Source organism: Sphaeramia orbicularis, chromosome 17 (genome assembly GCF_902148855.1).
Source record: "Sphaeramia orbicularis chromosome 17, fSphaOr1.1, whole genome shotgun sequence".
In the NCBI taxonomy this organism is placed as follows: Eukaryota; Metazoa; Chordata; class Actinopteri; order Kurtiformes; family Apogonidae; genus Sphaeramia; species Sphaeramia orbicularis.
In genome coordinates, this window is record NC_043973.1 from 53,449,426 (window position 1) to 53,472,656 (window position 23,231).

Here is a 23,231-nt window from a genome sequence, read left to right on the forward strand (position 1 = left end):
CTGGCAAATTTTTTTTTTTTCTTAATTCATGATTTTTTTTTGCTTAACTCACAATTTTTTTTTCTTTGCTTAATTCACTTTTTTTTTTTTTTTTTTTTTGCTTAATTCAAGATTTTTTTTTTGGTTAATTCAAGCAAAAAAAAATCTGCCAATGGAACAAGTGAAAATGATCTTAGTAAGATTTCTTCAAATCAGATTTTCCAGATCTATTGTCTGAAAATCAGTTCTTATATCTGACTGAAAAGTTACTCTTTAGGTGATTATGTCTTATTGTAAGTGTGATGAGACATTTGGACTAGAAATGAGAAAAATACTCATAGATTTAGATTTTTGCAGTGTGTGTATCTCAGCTGAACTCTGTCACACAATTATCTATTCTGTCAACATATTGATATTTCCACAGACTCTACGTACCATCTGCAGGAGTCCCATGACCCCGCAGGCCTTCCCAACACAACGCCACATCATTACACCCAAAATAACCCTTTGTCAACCCGTCAGTGAGCCAGTTAGTTAATGCAACACTTCCAAAATATCATCAGCTTTTCACAAAAATGTCATAAAAACTACAGATTGGAGTTGTGATGAACCATAGCATCAGCCTGAGTAATAACAGAAACAACAAAAGACTGGGCTTTAATAGAAAACGGACCAGGTTTCAGATTCCATCTGAAAGAGAAGGTCTCCTAGTTTATGTTTAACATGTGGCTAAAACAACCGATTCTACCTTAAATGGAGAGATTAAGAAAGTAAAATTGAAAAGTCCAGTGTGTCTCGTTTGTGATTAACTAGAATAAATACTTCAAACAGATTCAGTCATTTTAAATTAATGGGAAAAGGACAAATCCAGATGTAGGTTCTGCTATGAGGTGCTTTTAAGGAACATTGTTGTATACATTTAGTACCTTTTAAACGACTGATGGTCTTTTATATGTTTTTATTTTAGTGTTTTATCTTTGGTTTTACTATGTGTTCATTTTAAGTGCAGACGTATGGATGAAATCTCTACTCTCAGTCATTTCTGCTGCTGCTGTTTTGGCCACGACACTGCAAAAGGGATCTTTTTAACTTAATGAGCCTTTCTTCCTGGTTAAATAAAGGTTAATAAATATTAAAGTTGTGCATCTCCTGTTTGAGCAAAAGACGTTAGGAGGAAAAAGGAGCAGGTGTTTTACAAAAGGAATCTGTATATTAGGAATTAAAAACAAACAAACACACACACATATGGCTGAGATTCTCTATTTGGCTGAATGACCAGGAAAATAATCAACAAAATGAACAAAATAATCAACAAAATTTACAAAATAATCAACAAGTAAAAATGAACAAAATGAATCAACAAAATGTTAAAAATAAATAAATAAATAAATAACAAAATGAACAAAATAATCAACAAAACAAATAAAAATGAACAAAATAATCAACAAAATGAATAAAATAATCAACAAAATGAAAAAAGTAAAAAACAACAAAATGAACAAAATAATAAAAAAACAAGTAAAAATTAAAATAAATCAACAAAATGAACAAAATGATCGACAAAGCAAGTACAAATTAACAAAGTAAAACAAAATGAAGCAATAATCAACAAATTGAGTAAAAATGATCAAAACCAATCAACAAAATGAGGAAAAATTAACAAAATAATGAACAAAATGAACAAAATACTCAACAAATTGATCAAAAATGAAGGAAATAACAATTTTTTTTCCTCCAAAAAATGTATAATAGCCATCACCTCTTTTATAACAGAATAACTGTAAACAGTTTGACCGCTGCGTTCATTCACTGCTGAGTTTGATCAGTCATCTGTGCTTCTCCTTTAATGAACTAATTAGACTCATTATATTAGTTTGTTAAATCCCATTTCACAGTTTGGTCTTTTGGACTAAATCCTGCAGCTCTAGTTGAAGGTTTCAGTCTTTTTTTTTTAACATCTGCGTTCATGGATGTGTTCACCTGCTGATAGTGGAACAGGCAGATGACGAGGGCGCCTCCAGGGTTGGGGGGTGGGCTTTTATTGGGGGCTTTTAGGGGCCTCGTGCCGACTCCCCTGACCCTGGTTTCCCCTGGGGCTTCCTCCAAGCCCCTCCCCTTCGTCACTACATTAAGCTCCATTCTAAACTCATCAAACGTCCTTGTTTAACATTCGATCAGAATTAGAGTCCAGACGGTGGCGTTTCGGCCTCGTAAAGACACGCCGCCTGTCCAGCTGGTGTCCCCAAGGACGACACACATGCCACGTGTGTCCTCACCCCGGACATTTACATCTACATACATGTCACGGTTCACTGGGACGCCGCAGGACAACACTGAGTTGGACAGAAGGGCCTGTTCTGTGTCACATATTCAATATTCCATCAGTACAGACACTAGGGCTGTGTATTGGCAAGAATCTGGCGTTACGATACAAATCACAATACTAAGATCTTGATATGATATATCGCGATATATCATGATACTGTTAAAAAGGCAATTTTTTGTTTTTTTCTTTTTTTAATGATTATTTCCTTGAAGAGTTGAATTACACCAGAAATATCAACAAATACTAAACACATTTTTATTTGATCCCAACAGGATCTAAGGCTGTATCACAAAATTTTCCTGTGTTAAAACTGAAATTCTGTTTTACAGACATTACAGTTTAAGATCTTGTTAAAATGTTCATAATCTATTAGTTCAGAACTAACATCAGAACAGTATTTTTGTACAATCCCAACAAAGGAACTAACATTATTTAATAAGAGTGTTAAATAATAATAAATAAAATATAAACAAAAAAGAAAAAAAAAAACAAAAATGAACCTCCACAATATCTGCATTTCAATAAATACCTAAAAATATCGATATAGTACTTTTTAATATTGATACAGTATTGTGAAATGAAATACCGTGATATATTGCAGAACCGATATTTTCTAACACCCCTAATCATGAAACCCCCTTATATCAGCTTTTCTCGCTTTAACCTTCTTGTATCCAGCTGAGCATATTACACAAATTTGGCACTTTACCTGCTAATATTAAACATAACGTTTACAGGAGAAAGGGTGAGGAAGAGGAGGAGGAGGAGGAGAGAACCACTTTCATTTGGAGGTTTTGGATGCATTTCCATTCAGCTGTTTCTGCACATTAACTTCCTGGTATTGAGGCGAGCATATTACGCACACTTTGCACTTCATGTTATAAAATATAAAGTAAAAACAAAAATGAAAAGTATGTCCTTATCAAGCAGTGGGGTGACTGATGGAACAGTCTGGAGCAAGAGATAAAGCAAAGTACAAACAAATATATTTACAAAGACGTATAAAAAAATTTCTTAATATGTATATGGAAGATGAGGGATAAAAATTGATAAACATATGGGACATTATAAGTTGATGTAGTATATACATATATATGTTTTATGTACTTGTATGGATGTATGTTTATTAATATGGATATTTATGTAGTATATGTATCAAATGGATAATTAGGTAGTATATGGATATTTATGAAGTAAATACATAAATATATAAACCATGGTGAGTAAAAAGGGGTGGGAATTTTTAAAAAGTGCATACTTCTGCCCACTCCTTTTTCAAACTTGTTCATATTATGATTTGATGATGCTTACATTGTTATTTTTTTGGTTTTTTATATATTTGTTTTTTTCCTCAATTTTGGACAATTTCGTTCAAAATAAATTAATTATTTCATTCAAAGGTTATATTATTTTTCACAATTTGCTTTAAGTCAGAATTCAAAAGTTGTTCATTTTTGCCTGGTTTTTTTTACCTCTGCCAAGGAGGTTATGTTGCCAGCATTGGTCTGTCTGTCTGTTGGTGTGCAAGATAACTCAAAAAGTTATGGATGGATTTGGATGAAAATTTCAGGAAATGTTGATACTGGCACAAGGAACAAATTAATAAATCTTGGTGGTGATTGGGGGTGGGGGGGGGCATGGGGGCCCACTGATCTGCCTTGGCAGAGGTCTGTGCTCTCCGAGTGCTTTTCTAGTTTTTTTTTTTTTTTATTCTGACCCATCCACTAAAATCAGCACAACATAAACAATGTTAAATTCCTACACTAACTCCCTTCTACCAAGTTCATTCATTCATTCATAACCTTTATTTAAACTCGGAGATGTATTGAGGACGCATCCTCATTTACAAAACATTAATACATAAACAAAACATTTGAAACATACAATGGATGTATCAGAAATGCCAAAAAAGTGACAAGTGACAACTGAGTAAAAAACACACACCGACACATTTGGCATCTAACATTTGACCAACAAAAACAAAAATGGATATTAACCAATGTTGGCGTTAATCACTGACATTGACAAACAAACTGAAAAATAATATGACCTATAATAACATAAAGTTTAAAGTGTGTGTAAAATGCTCACCTGGATACCAGGAGGTTAATGGGGGTGTTCATTGGGATCAGAAAAACACCTTCACATTTAGGTGTTTGGTGTATTGTTTTTCTCCTGGTGACAGATTAACGGTGGCACAGTGTCTGATGATGGAGCATCACTGTGGCAGCGTCTGGAGGCTTCAGATCATTACTGACGTCACATATCGATGTGTCTGATTCTATCTGTGTTCCTATTCCAGGACCAACTCATCTGGCATTTGGAATGACGTTACTAATGAGTCGGCAAGGCGTCCAGACAGCCGTCGATAACGCACTGGTCTAAGAATAGTCCTGTTGGACAGTCTGTCAATATGTGGGTCAATGTCTGCACAGTTTAAAGCTGAACAGACTCCAAATACACAGATAAGAAACAGGACCAGTGTCCCTGTACATCAGTGTCATGTTCTGTCTTCAGAGGTTCTCAAACCTCTGAAGACAGAACATGGGGGGGGGATCACATTGTCACATGTGCGTGCGGGTACGTTAGCAACAACTGTTGTACATCAAAACATTATAAATCACCACCAACCCCCACCCCCGGATATATCGCACATATCTAGACATGCCGGCACATATTGTCCACACATCATCTCTCCCCCAGTTGCAAATCCATCTTCGGGGGGGGGGGCAGCAGGTAGTCAATGAAAAGGTGAGGGGAGCTCACTTTCACTTTCTCACAGCTTTATCTACAGAGTATTATAACCCACCACGTCCTCCTCATAAAGGTCCATCACATTCCTTTTAGATGTACTATTTCACTGTTGGCTGCAGGTACAAAAATACATTTCACTGCAACTTATCTTATCTTGTCTTATCTTATCTTATCTTACCTTGTTTTATCTTACCTTGTCTTATCTTATCTTAATTTGATTGTTTGTGTTAAAAAGTCCTCACTAATCCAAATCTAAGACTAGGTCATTCATAATATTATTGGGTTTTCCCAGTTTAGATCGTATTGTGCAAAAATGTGACAACATTTACCAGAAAAGTGAAAGTGAGCCTATTATGCACACTTTGTAATTTATGTTATGAACAGAAATAAGAACAAACCTTAAGTGTGTAAAGTGTTATGTGAATTTCAACACCATCGAGGCCATTTAACCTAAGAGCCTATTTAATCGGGCTTTGATCATATAACATGTGAGATGATTAATGACATTCAGCTCATATTTTGTGAAATGATTGATTATGTGCAGGCGGTGGTGGGAAACACCACCCAGACAATGGAATCCTCCACCCTCTCCTGTATATCATTTGTGTACATTAGCCTGCATTCCCCACTTCTCTGGCCTGTTGCTAGGCAACCAGGGGTCAAAGGGCACCCAAAGGGCCCAGCACTCCTCATTCCTGTCTGCGGTTGGTTGGTGGGTGGGTTATACTGTTGGATTATTAAACGACAAAACCATTTCACACACTCTGATAACCTGGGAGTGTTGGCCTCAGGCCATGTCTGTGTGTGTGTGTGTGTGTGTGTGTACGTGTGTGTGATTACTGATTAAGTTCTCACCTTCTGTGTATTTGGTTTGATGCATCGGATGAAATATGGATTTGAGGTGCAGAGCGTGGCCATCAGGGAGTGAAGAGAATCCTGCAACAAAACCAACACATTGAATATCGTTGTTATGACGACTATTACTGTTATGACTTTATTATAACTTTTCTTCTGAGATTATTAAACTATATATACATATTCATACTATAATATTATGCAATATCTATATCATAATACTGGAAGGTCTCAGAGCGTGTGTGTTTGTGTGTGTGTGTGTGTGTGTGTGTGTCTACACGGTTCTGAGAAGTTGAGACAAATTGAGAGTAATTTTGGAATACAACAGCCTTACAATCAAGTTAAACTGCCCATGACGGTTGATGGAAAGCACAGTACCACGCTGCATAATGGGAAATGAAGTCAAAAACAGGACTGACGCATTTACTAACTTCAGTCCTTAGATGTCAATATTAATATGACCCATGGAGAACGTGCTAGTTGTAACATAATAAGCTACTTATTATTATCATTGTTTACGTCTTTGAACACTTGTTTCTACTAGTGCTTTTATTCTGTGATTATTAAACTATACACACACATTTATATACTCTGCACACTGCAATATTCTAATAATATAATAGAATAAGCTACTTACTATTATCATTATTACTAATTTGCCACTTGTTTCTTCCAGTATTTTCTAATGTACAACTGCAATCCTGTCTCCTTCAGGTTTCTGTATTGGACTTGAGTCAAACTAACTTGGCTATCTTGGTTCTTTTTAGGTAAATTTGTGTCCAAATCATGGTCTTTCTTGTGAGTTTGTTTTCTAATAAATTATTTGACGTGTTGACCTGAATCCATCAAATGTGTCGTCAAACCAAGGGGAATATGGCAGCTCCTGCGGCAGATTTTGGCTGAATTTTTACACAGTGGAAGGAAACGGCATTATAGTGTCCATCTGAATTATTAGGTAAGATGTATTTTTGAGGATCAGTTTTATTAATAAACAATGACACTGCTCTCAATTCAAAATATTCATTTGAATATTTTTATTTAATAATATATTTAATAATTGAATGTTTTTATTTAATAATACTCCAACCTGAATATTTAAGAAAGTAAAGTAACCTTTTGGCTTTCTGTGCGCACAATTATTGTGTAGAATTATTAAGCAAATAAATGAAGAACTGATAAATTCCCATCTCACTTGTTGATTTTCTTTTGTTACAGTGAGAATAGTAAACAACTCAAAACTGACAAACATTTGCAACATTTAATTGCATTGGATCAATTATTGTTTTGTATCCCAGACCCCTGTTAGAAAAGAAACATCTGAATTCAACCTGTCCATATAGTGGATGACTTATGAATCTAACAGTTTGAGTTTCTCCCATAAACGCTGGCCTTACCTTAAACTGGGAGCTGACCGTGGGCCGTCGGTGCTTGGAGCTGCTCTTTAGAGTGTCCTGTTTGTTGCGACTCAGGACGTGTTCAAACAGATCGTAGACAAAGTCCAACCTGACGAACAGAGAAACAGTTTATTTCCATCATGTGGATGTGGACGACAAACAGACCTGAATTTCAGCTTTGTCAACTTAGTTAATGACATAAAGCTTCAAAATAATACCGATCAATTATTTATTTATTATTTAATATTAATCAAAGTATAATTGCATTATTTTTATATAATCTTGGTTCATAGGTAATCAGCTGTTTCACAGAACATAAAATAAGCAATACAATGAACAAAAATGAAGAAAATATCATAAAATAGGCAACAACATGAACAAAAAGAAATAAAATAATAAATAAAATGAATAAAAAATGAACCAAACAAGGTTGTAGACACTTGGTTTATCTTCAGTTATTGATATACTTTGCTGAAAAAGTCCCTTTTTCTTCAGTTTTCTCTGTTTTGAAATAATATAACCTGCACATTTTGTTATTATTACAAACATGGCATTTAAAGGGTTAAAAATGTGACAGTTATTGAGTATTGGGTATTTGGCTCAAGTTGATGAAATAAAAACAAAGTTAAAAACAAACTATGAAAAACATTGTGACATTTGTACCCCTCTGTGTATATTGTGTGCTTTAGATGGTTCTAAGGACCTCTAGGGGTGGGACACCAGAGGGTTAAAGGTCAAAGGTGACTGACCTGCTCTCCCTCAGCATGTTGAGGATGTCGTCTCTGAACGTGTCTCTGTTCTTCTCCAACATCCCCCTGACGTCGTACACCACCTGCAGACGGACACCAGGGGGTGACAGAGTGTCAACAGAACCTGGATTTGGCTCCGGTGGATCACATGATGTTACTGTCTGTGAAATAATCAGCTCACCTCTCCTGCGTAGTGTCGGACTCCAAAGTAGTGCACGGCAACACGGGGTTTCACATAGAAGGGGTTTTTCTGCAGAAACACAACGGAAACGCCGTCAAAACTCTGTGAAATATCAACACCAGTCTGAGTTTGACAAGAAGGAAAAGATTCATTTTCAGTAAATAATGTTCTGACATTGTTCAGGCTGTCGGATATCCTTAGTGTGAACGTGATAGCTATCATTTGTCGAAATAGGGGCGCTTCTGTCGAAAAACCCGTTTTTTTGGACATTATTAATAGATACAGTAGACTAATCAAACTCACATTTGGTTCATATGGATCATACAAAACTAAGTTGGTATCTTTCGTACAATGTGTCGTTTATTTGGTTTTACAGTAGAGAACTGGGGCGATTTCGGGGATATACCCTTGCTGTCGGCCCCGATAGCATAAGCCTCATTATAAAATGTTCAAAATATATTATTTATAATGTTATATCATTGTATAATGCAGGAGTGTCAAACTCATTTCAGTTCAGGGGTCACATACAGCCTAATCTGATCTAAAGTGGGCCGGACCAGTAAAATGATATAAATAACAGGATAAGAACTTACAAATAATGTCAAAACCAAGGTTTTCTCTGTGTTTTTTAGTGAAAAAAGTCAAATTCCATTATGAAAATGTTTATTAATATCTTCAGTGTAATTTTTGTATTTCACAAATTCATCCTAGGGGCCGGATTGGACCCTTTGGCGGGCCGGTTTTGGCCCCTGGTCCGCATGTTTGACACCTGTGGTATAATGTTTTAATATATAAGGGTCAGATGAAGGGAAAGTGAGCATGCTCTAATGCTAATGCTAATGCGTTAATGCTAATGGTTTTCCTCCTGCCAAAGACATTGAACCAGTAAACATTCAGTCTGTGTTGACTGAAGTTGAGACCCCAGCACCACCCTCCTCAACCAGAATGAGCCAACTGAAGTTAACAAGGGCTGAGTTCAAGAATGTGCTGCAGAAAGTCAAATGTTTATAAGGTTAAAATCATGAGACTGAACATAAACAATTCAAAAACTGTGTGAGCCAATCACATGCTGTAAGAGAAACGTTTGAAACATGAAGCAGAGTTAGAAGACGGATGCTTTGTTACTGTATACTGTCATTATTTTATCAAAATTATGACCCAAGTATATTTGTTATTATTATATATATTCACTTTTTATATATAATAAATAAATGTGATCATGGATTTGTAAATTTTTATTCAGTATGTAAGTCCTCTGTTAAATGTTGGCCATTAGGCCTGTGACTGCATAACTGAGTGTTTTCACTCTAATTCAGTAGGTTAATCAAAATTTTGCTACAAAAATGGTCAGTCTTGTAGATAAACACGTTCTCTAAAACACCAATGTCCATTTAGAACAATAGTTCTAACACACTTACACTAGCTCTGTCTGTCTGTTTCTGTCTCTCTCTCTCTCTCTCTCTCTCTGTCACGCACACTGTATAACAGAGGAATAGAACCCGGGAGTTGGACGTTGAACGTATGTAGTTTCACTTTTGTTTCACGCCAGCGTTAGTTACGTTAGTTATGGGCCGCACCCCCCACCCCCCCAGCTCCAACAAAAAAAAAAAAAAAAAAAAAAAAAAAAAACATCTCCCCTCTATGTTTTTGACAAATTGCACCCTGCTCACACACACACACACACACACACACACACACACAAATAAACAAGGTGTCCCAAACAGTTTGTTCTTGTTCTCTGTCTTAAAAGAAATAATTTGGTTCCTGTTGTTATCAGTGTTGCTCTTCAGTTTGTTAAAACAGAATACCAGTTTGCCCTCTTGTTAATGTTACACTTTATGTGGAATTTTTTTGTTATTTTTATGCAGAATGTGAACTGACAGAACTGGGATTAGATTTTTGTTGTTTGTTCCAAACTACCTTTCAGGGAAAAGTGCAACACTAATGTTTAAAATACATTTAGTAATATTTGATTTATTTTATTTTCTATTTCATTTATAGCAGCAGAATTATATTATTCCTGTTTTTCTATATTCTATTGTCTCCAAAAATTGGGGGAAATGTTCAAAAATTCATTAATGCATTAAAGAGATTTTGAGGGGTTTTCTTTCTTCCTGTACCGAACTGAAAAAAAAAACGAACTGTGGCTTTCAAAACCAAAAACATACTGAATCGAAAATTTTGTGTACCGTTACAGGCCTAATGTGGATTATATTATACAATTATGAATAATGTCTCATGACATACAGTGTATATCATGTATCTAGGCTTATACAGGAACAACCTCCAAAATTCATCTTGGTATTGATTGTGGATAGAACATGACGCTGGCATACAGGGACAGTGGAAGTGTTTTTCATGGACTCTTATGTGTAAATGCACCGTCAGAGTTGCTCTTCATCTGTGGAATGACGTGAACGTACCGAGTGTTGGCTGTGGAGCTTCTCCAATAAGGTGTCATCAGTGGCTTTGGGGAAGTGACTCTCCTCGTTCATGAGCGCCAGGAGACCCAGTTTCTATGGAAACACAGGGACACAGACCATCATCGTCGTTGTTTTAATGGTTATCCGTATAAAGCTGTACTGTCGTCCTACCTGTTCTGACAGTGACCCAGTTCATTTACCTTTTCGATCAGATCCAGACACTCGCCGTTGTCAATCCAGTTGATGTCGACCCACACCAGTCCTTCTCTGCAGATTCACACACATTTTACGTAAATAATGAGCGAATAAAAAGACGTTTCACCTTAAAGGAAATGTGTCTGAGCTCATAAAACAATAGATTTAAACTAATAATATTTTGAAGACTAAAATCTAAATACATTAATAATCACAGATGAGTTTCAGGACATGGAGCCAATGTGTAGAATAGTGTGGATGAAGTCTGTTATTGCATGATATGAAAACATTTATAAAGAAGAAATAATGGGACATTTAATCCTCTGGTATCCAGGTGAGCGTATTATGCACACTTCACACTTCATGTTATTAAAGGTCAGATTATTTTGCACCATTTATTTTAGGTCAGAATTCAAAAGTTGTTCATTTTTACATGATTTTTAAAATTCTGTCCCATCCACTAAAACCATCCCATAATTAACAGTGTCATTCATTCATTCATTCATTCATTCATTCATTATCCTCTGCTTTATCCGGGGCCGGGTCGCGGGGGTAACAGCTTAAGCAGGGATGCCCAGACTTCCCTCTCCCCAGACACCTCCTCCACCTCTTCCGGGGGGAGTGTTAAATTCCTACATTAACACCCCTCTACCAAGTGAGCATAAAATGCACATTTATCATTTGACCTAGCACAAAAAATAATAATGTATATTAACCAATGTTGGTGTTAATAATTGAAATATGACAGGATGAAAAAAATAAAAAAATATGTAATCCAATATTTATGTAGAATATTGAAAAGTTTTTAGGGTTTTCTGCATCAAAAAATGTTTGTTTCCATTATGAACATGGCATTTAAAGGGTTAAAGACATGACAATTATTGAGTGTTTGGTATTTTTGTTTATGACTGAAGTTGATAAAGTTGATGAAAATAGGTGAGTGAGTGATTGAGTGAGTGAGTGAGTGAGTGAGCGAGTGAGTGAGCGAGCCCTCTGGTTTTACTGTTGAATGAATCACAGGTTCAGATGTAATTCCAGTGTAAATGAATGCGGGTCATTTTGACCCAAATATGGAAGCTCAGGGTAGTAAAACAAAAACTATAATTACATAAAATCTACACTGCAAAAACGAGTTGTCTAAAAACAATATAAAAACACTAAATCTGAGGAAAAAGGTACTAAAACATGTGAAATATCTGTCCTTTCAGCAAGATAAATTCACTTGACAAAATTTCTTGAATTCAAATTGTTAAACCTTGAAATAGGCATGTCTAAAGATGGATGAACACTTAAAATAAGAAATGAACTCTTAAATAGGGCTGTGTATCAGCAAGAATCTGGCAATACGATACAAATCACAACACTAGGATCACGATATGATATATAACAATATATCATGATACTGTTAAAAAAGCCATTTTTTGTTCTTTCTTTCTTTTTTTTCTTTAGGATTATTTCCTGGAAGAATTGAATTACACCAGAAATGTGTAAAAATACTAAACACATTTTTATCTGATCAGAACAGGATCTAATGCTAAATCGCAAAATTTTTCTAATTCTCCTAGTTTCCAAAGGAACTAACATCGGCCTCTCAAAAGGAAAAAGTGCTTTTAGGATGCGTCACATAACCATTATTTAATAATACAGTATTAAATAATAACAAATAAAATCTAAACAAAAAAGGAACACCAAAAAACAAAAATGAACCTCTGCCATTATCTGCATTTGAATAAATACCTAAAAATATTGATACAGTACTTTTTAAAATCAATATGAAATATCATGATACATTGCAGAACCAGTATTTTCTTACACCCCAACTCTTAAAACAAGATAAAATATCTTACCCTTCTAAAAATAAGTTGTTTTTTTTAATCTAGGTAAGAACCAAATAATTTACAGTGTAAACGTCATGATCTCAATAACATGTTTTTTGAGGAAAACCTGGAACAATGAAATAATAACCACTTTTTGTTACAAAGATATTACAATAAAACAACCTTAGCAGGTTTTTTTGATCCACTTATGCATCTAAGGGTTAAATAAACTAAATGTGACACCTTGTAGAAGCCAATAATGTCATAACAACCGATAACGTAATAACGGCCGGTAATGTAATAAATTTGCTATTTTTAAAATGTAATAGGCCAGTCACGTAATATCTGGCCAATAATGTAAAAAAAGTCCTTAACTGATAACGTAATAGCTTTTGGCCAATAACGTTATAAATTATGTTACTGGCTCAGTTATTACATTTGCAAACAATGTTTTTTTACCAGGCCAAAAACATAATAACCAGCCAATAAGTTATAACGTTATAACGTGGTCAAAAGTTATTACGTTATCGGTTCAGGACTTTTATTACATTATTGGCCAGATATTACATTATTAGCTTATTACATTTTAACTCCATAAGACCCAGCTATGGGTTTTCTGTCCATATTTGTGGACAAGAGTTTCACAACTTTATGCAAAAAAGAAAACTGTCCACCACAAAGGACATTCCATAAAAAATTTAAAAACTGCATCTGAAAAAACTGTTGCATCATGATGTTTCCAGTATAGGCACTTATTTAATGAAAAACAAAAAAAGCCTTTACTTTGCTGACATTTCCTGGGTCTTAGGAGGTTAAAAATGGCAAATGTATTATGTTATTGGCTGTTATTACATTATTGGCTTCTACACACCTGAAGGGCAGACCGCTGAGCTGAGAAGAAATCAACATTTAAGAATTAAGCAAAACTGAATGAAAACAGGAGCTGAAAGACAAAACCCCCATGTATGTGTGGAATGAAGCAGCTCCACCTACTTGTTGTATTCAAGTTGCTCCAGGGAGAAAATGTGCTTGTTAAAATATTCCTGAAGCTTCTCGTTTGCATAGTTGATGTTGAACTGCTCGAAGCGGTTCACCTGTGGGGAACGACACCAGTTCATCAGGTGGTTAATGATGTGGAAAACAGGCACTGATTTGTATCAATTAAAGGATGATTAAAACAGAGCTGAGACCAGGAAACCAAAGGTCAGACTGTGAGTTTATGACTGGAATGTAACTGAATGAACTTTACTGACACCTGAGGGGAAAGCAGAAAACACTGGAGCTTTTATTTTCACACAAACATAATAAAGATCCACCTGTAAATGTGTTTGAACAATTTATCTATTCATGTTCTTACAAGTGGAATGACATAAAATCTAAATAAATCATTTAACATATCAATGTTTTTTCCACATTTTAGATAAATAGTGACAGTTTCATTTTAAAAACCCATAAATGAGGGCATTACTCACTTTCCTGGTCAGAAACAGCAAACACAACATTAATAAAGCAGGGATTTTACTTGTAGTCTTTATAAAACAGAAGAAAATTGCACAGAACAACATGTATTAAATAACACGTTCTTCGGTTCCACATGCCTGTTATTAAATGTTTTGTGCATTTGTAGATCCACTGTGATCTGTGAGTTATAATATACATGTGTAAATGATATACTGAGGCAGAATATTAGTAAAATTCACTTATTTTTCTCAAGAAATCTCAGGTTGTTCAGGTCATTCACATTATGAGTGAAAGGATAGTTTGTAAATTAAACATTTTCACTATGTAGTTTTAGTATTTTTTACAGAAGAGGATCAGGGCGACTTAGAAAAAAATAATTAAGGTCCAATATATTTATTATTATTATTATTATTCTGAGAAAAAAGTCCAAATTTCTGAGATTAAAGACAGAATTCTGAGAGAAAAGTCAAAATCCAGACTTTTTTCTCAGAATTCTGACTGTTTTATTTTGATTTTTTTAATATATTATTGTTCTGAGATTTAAGTCAGAATTCTGAGATTAAAGTCAGAATTCTGAGAAAAAAGTCTGGATTCTGACTTTTCTCTCAGAATTCTGACTTTAATCTCAGAAATTTGGACTTTTTTCTCAGAAGTCTGATTTTAATCTCTGAAATTCAGACTTTTTTCTCAGAATACTAATAAAAAATATAATTTGGACCTTAATAAAAAAAAACATTTTCCACCGGTCCTGATCCTCTTCTGTAATTTTTGCACAAAAAAGAGAAAACTTTGGAGTTGTCATTATTTTTGGGTTATTATATTCTTATTTTACTGGTCCCGTCCACTTGAGATCAAAATGGGCTAAATGTGGAACTTGAAGTGAAATGAGTTTGACAGTCCTGGTCTAGTTTATGAATTACCTCCTGTATCTATCATCACATTTTAGAACCAATTAAAGAAAAACACAAACCATGGTAAAAAAAAAAAAAACAACTCAGAATTTCCAAGATTAAGCTCATAAATGTACAAGATAAAAACATTCACATATTTCGGTCACAAATTTAAGTCAAAAGTAGGTCATAAAAACTAAAAAAGGTCACAGATTTACCAGAAAAAAGAAGAGAAACTCTGTAAAATTAAGCGTTTTCAGAGGATTAAAGATGATTGGAATGGACTCTAATGGTAACTAAACGGACCATGTCTCTGTGTAAGTGTCTTTATGATGTCCCTGCTGAGTACCTGCTCCTTCAGTCTTGATCTAGTCTGGGTCTCAGTTCAACTCACCTCAAAGTTCTCGAATCCAAAGATGTCCAGGATGCTGATGGATTTGAAGTCCTCTCGGCCCCTGATGCGGCTGTTGAGTTTCCGGATGATCCAGTTGAAACACTGAGCGTAAAGTGCCATGGCCATGGAGTCTCTGGAGTCGACCGCCTGCAGAGGAAAACCAGGATTCAGTCCGTCTGATTTTTTATTATTATTATTATTATTAATATTATATCATTATTATTTATTTATTTATTTTTTAAGTTTAAGATCCGTTATTATCAGTATTGTCGGTCTGTACAATATTGACTTGTGGGAGGCGGTCTGTACTCACCTGCTCCACAGTGAGCGGTGTGGAGATCTCCTCCCCCCTGAGGATCATGGAGCGGTGGGTCAGGACCTCGGCCAGTTGGTCTGAGTTCAGCCCCAGCAGCTCCGACGTCCGGGTCAGAGCTGCACACGGGAACACGGATACAGAAACACGTCAAAGGACAGTGGGCGCTCCAACACCAGGAGGCACCGTTTCACCAGTAAAGATGAACAACAACAGACACATTAGAATTGAATCGAACAGACCAGACTAGATGAGAGTAGACTGAATAGAGTAGAATAGAACAGAGTAGAATAGAACAGAACAGAACAGAATAGAATGGAACAGAGCAGACTAGAGTAGAGTACAATAGAACAGAACAGACACGAGTAGACTAGGGAAGAGTAGAGTAGAATAGAACAGAGTAGAACAGAGTAGACTAGAATAGAGTAGAATAGAACAGAATAGATGAGAGTAGAATAGAATAGAATAGAATAGAACAGAACAGAGTAGATGAGAGTAGACTAGAGTAGAATAGAAGAGAACAGACAAGAATAGAACAGAGTAGACAAGAGGAGATTAGAATACAGTAGAATAGAATAGAATAGAATAGAATAGACTAAAGCAGAATAGAATAAAATGGAATAGAATAGAATAGAGTAGATGAGAGTAGACTAGAATAGAGTAGAACAGAATAGAATAGAACAGAGTGGACTAGAGTAGAACAGGATGGAGTAGATAGAACAGAACAGAGTAGAACAGAATAGACGAGAGTAGACTAGAACAGAATAGAGCAGAATAGAATAAAACAGAATAGAATAGAGTAGACTAGAATAGAGTAGAACAAAACAGAATAGAATAGAACAGAATAGACAAGAGTAGACTAGACTAGACTAGAATAGAATAGAATAGAATAGAATAGAATAGAATAGAACAGAACAGAGTAGACTAGAGATATCAACTGTGATCATTTTCCATACTGACTATTAAAGCTGCATTCCGTCCTTGCTGAAGTGAACTGAAACACAAACCTATGAAAACACAGCGTCTGCTCTTGTACCTGACTTGGACGACACCTGGGCTCCTCCAGCCGTCATGAACTCGATGTTCCCCGTGGACAGGATCCCAGCCAGGAGGCGCAGGATCTCCCCGATGTTCTCCTCTGTGAACTGCATTGTTCGCATTGCATTCTGGGAAAGCAACCACAAGCACAAGGCAGGAGAAGCTGCTGAAAACGGAGACAGCTGCTGATGAGTGTTTTGGGGGGATTGTGGAGGTTTGGATGAACTTCCAGGACAGTTATGTTTTTGGGGTTTGGGGTTTGGAAGCTGCAATTTCACTTTTCAACAGGCTCAAATATTCAAAGAGTTTCATACTCTGAGGTATGATTCTGAATATATGAATTCATTAGCTTCATACAAAGGCATAATGTATGTAAATATATGTGGGAAATGTCATCAATATTTACTTTGTTACAGAATGATGGCAAAACATTTGACGATTTGCAAAAAACTCTTAAGTTACATCTAATGAGTAGTTACTTAAAATAAAAAGTCAGAGGTGTTAGTGACCTCTAGTGGCTAATTCGTCTATAAAAAAAAAACCAAAACATCAGTCATAACAAAGTTTATCAGAGCTGCAACTCATAAATCTATCCAAAATATCCAAAAACTTTCAATCAGTAAAACAGTTTTGTAAACATTTGCTTCATAACTTGTTGATTTGTCCATTTTTCGGCTTATTTTTAATGGCTTTAGACTGTAGATAAGTGAAAAAACGACATCTTTTTTTAACCTTCCAGTATCCAGATGAGCACATTGTGTACACTTTGCACCTCGTTTTATAAAAGGACATACCATTTTTTATAATTTGTATTAGATCAGAATTAAAAAGCTGTTAATTTTTGCATGATTTTAAAATTTCTGACCCAGGCACTACTAACACTCTTCTACCAAGTGAGTACAAAATGCACACTGACACATTTTAGCTTTTAACATTTGACCGTGTGCAAAAAATAATGTATATTTATCAATGTTGGTGTTAAACATTGACATATGCCAGGATGAAAAAAACTGAAAAAAAAAAAAAAAAAAAAATTAATCCAATTTTTATGTAGCATATTGAAAAAGAAAAAGTTTTTCGCATTTTTTGCATAAAAATATAGAATTTATTTACATTAAAAACTTGAAGTTTAAAGGGTTAAAGTATTGTAGTTATTGAGTATTTGGTATTTTTCTTGAACTTTTCTTTTTCTTGAACTACATGACACACGAAAATGCAAAAAAGTTAAAAGTGTATGAAAAATATTTTGACATTACTACGGTGCAGATTGTGCACTTTTGGTTTTTTTGGAGGGGCCTCTATGGGTGGGATACTGGAGGGATGATAGAAGACATCCAGTGGCTTTTCTGTTCATTTTTATATTTTACACATGATTCACTGGAAAAATAACGAGTAATAAACCCATAATCAAAACTAGACAACAGCTGCAGCTCTAGAAGGTACGGCAACATATTAAGGCTACATGGGAAAAATAAAAACACTTGTCACTATGAGAATAAAGTCGGAATATTCTGAGAATAAAGCCATAATATTATGAGAATAAAGTCGTAGTTTTAAAAATACTTGTACTTCTATGAGATTAAAGTCGTAATATTTTGAAAATAAATTTGCAATAGTGTGAAAAAAAGTCATAATTTAGAAATCGTAAGCCTTAAGCCTTGTTGATGACACAGTTTCCGTCGACCACTTCCAGTCCGTTCCTCCTCCGCAAGAGACAATGTGCTCCAAATCCGTTTGGTTCTAACAACAAAACAAACCCAAATGTGTGCAAACTCGCTTCAAACTCCTTTGACTAATGCTAATGTGTTGACAGTGGGTGGGGCTAATAGGCTAAGTATTTGCCTTTATGCATAAACCCCAAATGAAAGCAGAACCTCACAAAATGTTGCAAGTTCTACATTATTCTTTAATCTCGTAAAAAAGGATATTTTTCCCGCCTGTTTTTCAATTACAATGTTATTCTCGTAATATTATGGCTTTATTCACAAAATATGACAACATTATTCTCACAATATTACAACTTCATTTTTGTAAAATAAGGGGTTGTATCTCAATATTTTACAACTTTATTCTCGTAGCAACAAGTGTTTTTATTTTCTTATGTGACCCTAATACGCAGTCATAAAAAGGTATAAAAGTTTGGTATTTCTATATTAATTCGTCTGGAAAAACAGCCCTGAAGATGTCAGTGAACACCTGTAATAGATGCGTCAGGGTTGTGGAATATGTCTACATACCAGAACCTCCTGAAAAGTGCCTTTGTCGTTGATTGTCTGGTCCGCGAGGCAGCCGGACTGTCGCAGATAGTGGTAGGAATCAGGCAGAGTCAAGCCGAACGCTTCTGTAACAGCACAAATAAAAAGACACAACCATCACATCCAGCAAATACCACAAAAAGACTTCATGTACAGTTTGTTCTCCTCATGTTGACACCACATCTGGTTTGCGATTTGGACTGTTGTGTGGTATTTCTGTGTCTTCATACCCTTCTGCTGCGTGTTGGTTCCAGCTAAGAGGGCGTAGAAGATGTGGTAGTTTCTCTCCCCTGGGTTCTGACGGACAACTCGGTTCTGTACGGATCGGAAACAAAGACTGCTGTTCATATCCGCACAAACACCAATATGCACATTCTTGACTTTTGCTGATTCTCTGTTGTCTTGAAACATGGCTTTGAAAGGTTTAAACCATAAAGAAAATAAGTTATGGTCACTTTACAAAGATCGTTTCAGTGCATGGCAGAGGGGGTAAATATTACGTAACCATCTAAGTTATTTTTACATTTAAGTAAAACTATAATTTAAAAATATTACAAAACACCATGAATAACAAAGCAGCATTAAAATATAAAGTTGTGGAGTTAAAATATGGCTTCATTATTTAGTATCTTAATGCTGAAGCAGGTACAAATTGGTTATGTCTTTATTACTATAATGACATATGACAGTTTGTTTTATTTTGGTTTTATTTTGTATTAATAACACACATCTGCTGTCAGACGAATACAGTGCAGGCAGACATAGAACACCATAGTCCTAGTTTATCTTAAAATAAAACTAGATAACATCCTGTAGGATAGTTTACCACACTTAGCTTAGCAATTAGCCTAGCTAAATACTGTGAGTAGGCATTTGAGGTATTATCAAACTCTTCTGCTCAGATTAAAAAACTAATAACAATGGTTAAAAGAGACTTTGGGTATTTCTAAGATGTCTTCAGACTTCGTGTTGACAAATGCAAGAAGTACACTTACCTTTTCTAAGAGGTCTGCAGTTTGAAAAGTGTCAGTCAAGGTCATTATTGGCTAGGAATATGGCTAACAAAACAACTAGCATGCTAGCTTAAAGTTTGATGGTCAAATAAGGCAAAATCAGGGAAAAGATGAATGTAAAGTTAAAACAACACAAGAGGAAGCTGAATTATAATCAGGAAAAAATATTACGTTTGAGATGTGAATAAGTGAAAAAAACCAATTAAAAAAAGTAAAATAAAAATGGGGGAATATTAATGTCAGACAAAACTAGCATTAGCTAAATGGGTAACTAGCTGAGTTAGCTGACCTTTCACCTGAACAGGTGAAACATAAAAAAGGGAAAACCTCCTTATATTAAGCCAAATTTCTTATTTCAAAAATCTATAAAAGAAATGATCTAGTCCAACTAAAAAGCTTTTAGTTCACCAACATAATATGAGTCAAACATTAGCTTCTCATGTTGCTATCTAAGCAAGCTAACCAGCTAAAGTGCACAAGTTAAAAATGCAAAAAAAAAAAGTAAAAAAAAAAAAAAAAAGAAAGAAAGAAAGAAAATAATATTTCAAGGCAGAGCAAATAGAAAAAGTGTTAAATGGCTTTTCATAATAAGACAAAATCACAGAAAACCCCCGTCCCATAATGATAATGCAGACTAATTTCATTTAGTCTGCATCATCTGTGTTTACTTTAAAAATAAAAATAGTGAAGGTGTTCATTCAAGCATTTTTTTTATTAAAATGTTTATTTAAACAGGTAAATACTAATCTTCCGTTTATTCTAATCCTATCAGGTGTGCTTGGTAGATTTCTGGCTCTTTGTCAGATTTGCAGCTCATCAGTGAAAATGCACCAGACTCATCACTTCTTCGCCCTTTAACATGCAGACGCCACCACCCCTTTAAACTCTTCCTTCCTGGATGATAAGCCTGTCATGTGAAGGATACAGTCAACGATTCGGCCTCCCTGGATATTGCCTTTCTGGCTAAAATGCAGCTGGACAAACTTCCCGAAGCGGCTGGAGTTGTTGTTATAGACGGTCTTGGCGTTTCCAAAGGCCTCCATGATGGGACTGGAAGGATCAGGAAACAGAAATCAGATGTGACACGTTCATGAGCCCTGGTCATGTTCATACCGACATGTCAAAGTTCAGGTTCCACATTCAACCCAGCGTCATCTCAACTGGGTCGGACCAGTAAAATAACAACAGAATAACCTATAAATAATCACAACTCCTATGTTTTCTCTTTATTTTAGTGCAAAAAACAAACAAACATTAAATTATGAAAATATTTACATTTACAAACTATCCAAAAAAGATGTGAATAATCTGAAAAAAATTAAATTTCTTATGAAAAATAATTGCGCTTTTACCAATATTCTGCTTCAACTTATCATTTAAACATGTGCATTACAGATCAGATCCACAAGGACACAAAACATTTAGTAAAAGGCAGAATATTGTTAAAATTGCACTTGTTTTTCTTAAGAAATGTCAGTTTTTGGAGGTTATTCATGTTTTTGCACAAAAATAAAGACAAAAAAATTTGGAGTTGTCATTATTTTTAGGCATAACGTAATATTATTTTTTCACATTAAACCTAGATGAAAATTTGGAGTCATTATTAATAGGTTATTATTTTACTGTAGATGTAAAATAAAAAGTATGTGGAACCTGAGCTAAACCCAGTTCCACATTCTTGACTGTTAATATCTTCAGTGCAGGATAGGACCCTTTGGTGGGTCGTATGTTTTACACCCCTGCTTTCACAGAATGAGTGCTCACCTGCTCTCGAGCAGCGCCTCCTCCACGTGTGACGTCCTGTCCTTGGACAGCGCCTCCTGTGAGTGTTGGCTCATGGCTGACAGGAACCTCAGGATCAGTTTGGTGCTTTCGGTTTTCCCGGCTCCGCTCTCACCACTGAAGACAAAAGCAAACCAAAAAAAAAAAAAAAACACAATAAGGCAAGGCAAGGCAGATTTATTAGTATAGCACAATTCATACACAGGGCAATTCACAGAGCTTTACAAAAATGGAAAAGAGACAGGTTAAAAACACACATTTACAATTAAAACAATCAATAAAACATAAATAATAATCAATTAAAACAAAGTAAAAGGTCAGAGTGCAGATAGAACCCTTTCAGTTGTTCTATGCACAGTTGAACAGAGATGTTTTCAGCCTGGACTGAAACACTGTCACAGTTCAGGTCTGTCTGACGTCATCACGAAGACTGTTCCACAGTTTAGCTGCATAGAACTGAAACACAGCTTCACCTGTTTAGTCCTGACTCTGGGCACCAGCAGAAGACCAGTCCCTGAGGTTCTCAGACCAGTCCCTGAGGTTCTCAGACCAGTCCCTGAGGTTCTCAGGTCCCAGATGGTCAATATGGGACCAACATGTCACAGATGTACTTGGGTACTGACTAGACCATGGACAGACTTATAGACCAGCAGAGCTGTTTTAAAGTCTATTCTCTGTGCGACAATAAGGTAAGTCCAGGTCTGATCTGGTCTATTCTCCCATGTCCAACGCCCTCAGGGTCCACAGCTGCCTCCTGTGACCTTTGACCTCCCTCAGAGAACAGAATAATCACCCTGTTACTGACACACGAATGCATTTAGGTTTTTTTGGGTTTTCTCTGTCGATTATTTAGGCAAAACGTCCACAGGCCAACCCCCCGCCCCCCGACTTAACAGTTCCAAGTAACACCCCCATCCATCCATCCATCCATCCATCAAATGTTATTTATGTAGTGCCACATCATAACAATAGTTATGTCATGACACTTTACCTATAGAGCTGATCTAAACCAGACTCTTGGTATGACACCACGTTCAATGTGCATCTGTATGGTACTTATGAATACATTATGTAAAACTACATTTATATCAATATTTATATGAATAGCAACTGTGAAATTTCCCCATGGTGGGATCAATAAAGTCTATCTTTTTTTTTTTTTTTTTTTTTTTACTTTATTTCGATTGTTTGATTTCTGTACAATATAAAACAAACGTAAGGGACATTTGGGATACACTGACCATAAAAAACCTTTGTGACTAACATTTGGTTTTTGTGACAATGAAATGAAAATTGTCCATTTCTCCCATTTATCTTGACTCTGCTCTTCTAGAGTTTTCAATCTAAGGGTCAGAATCTCCAACTCAAATATTCCATTCACAGTTTTTAACCAGTCGTTAGTATTTAAGTAA

At 35.5% G+C, this 23,231-nt stretch overlaps 1 protein-coding gene across 1 annotated transcript in view; it reads right to left on the reverse strand.

Moving 5' to 3' along the window:
* Positions 1-23,231, reverse strand: part of myo10 (myosin X) — a 160,406-nt gene that overhangs the window by 47,116 nt on the left and 90,059 nt on the right. The window contains exons 5-19 of the mRNA XM_030160553.1: positions 21,802-21,936; positions 20,963-21,087; positions 20,020-20,033; positions 19,255-19,339; positions 19,007-19,110; positions 16,768-16,897; positions 15,732-15,850; positions 15,419-15,565; positions 13,667-13,767; positions 10,862-10,928; positions 10,662-10,754; positions 8,239-8,307; positions 8,058-8,140; positions 7,309-7,417; positions 5,915-5,995 (exon numbers count right to left, since the gene is read on the reverse strand). Of these exons, the coding sequence (XP_030016413.1) occupies positions 5,915-5,995; positions 7,309-7,417; positions 8,058-8,140; positions 8,239-8,307; positions 10,662-10,754; positions 10,862-10,928; positions 13,667-13,767; positions 15,419-15,565; positions 15,732-15,850; positions 16,768-16,897; positions 19,007-19,110; positions 19,255-19,339; positions 20,020-20,033; positions 20,963-21,087; positions 21,802-21,936 (1,462 nt within the window). The remainder of the gene's footprint in view (positions 1-5,914; positions 5,996-7,308; positions 7,418-8,057; positions 8,141-8,238; positions 8,308-10,661; positions 10,755-10,861; positions 10,929-13,666; positions 13,768-15,418; positions 15,566-15,731; positions 15,851-16,767; positions 16,898-19,006; positions 19,111-19,254; positions 19,340-20,019; positions 20,034-20,962; positions 21,088-21,801; positions 21,937-23,231) is intronic.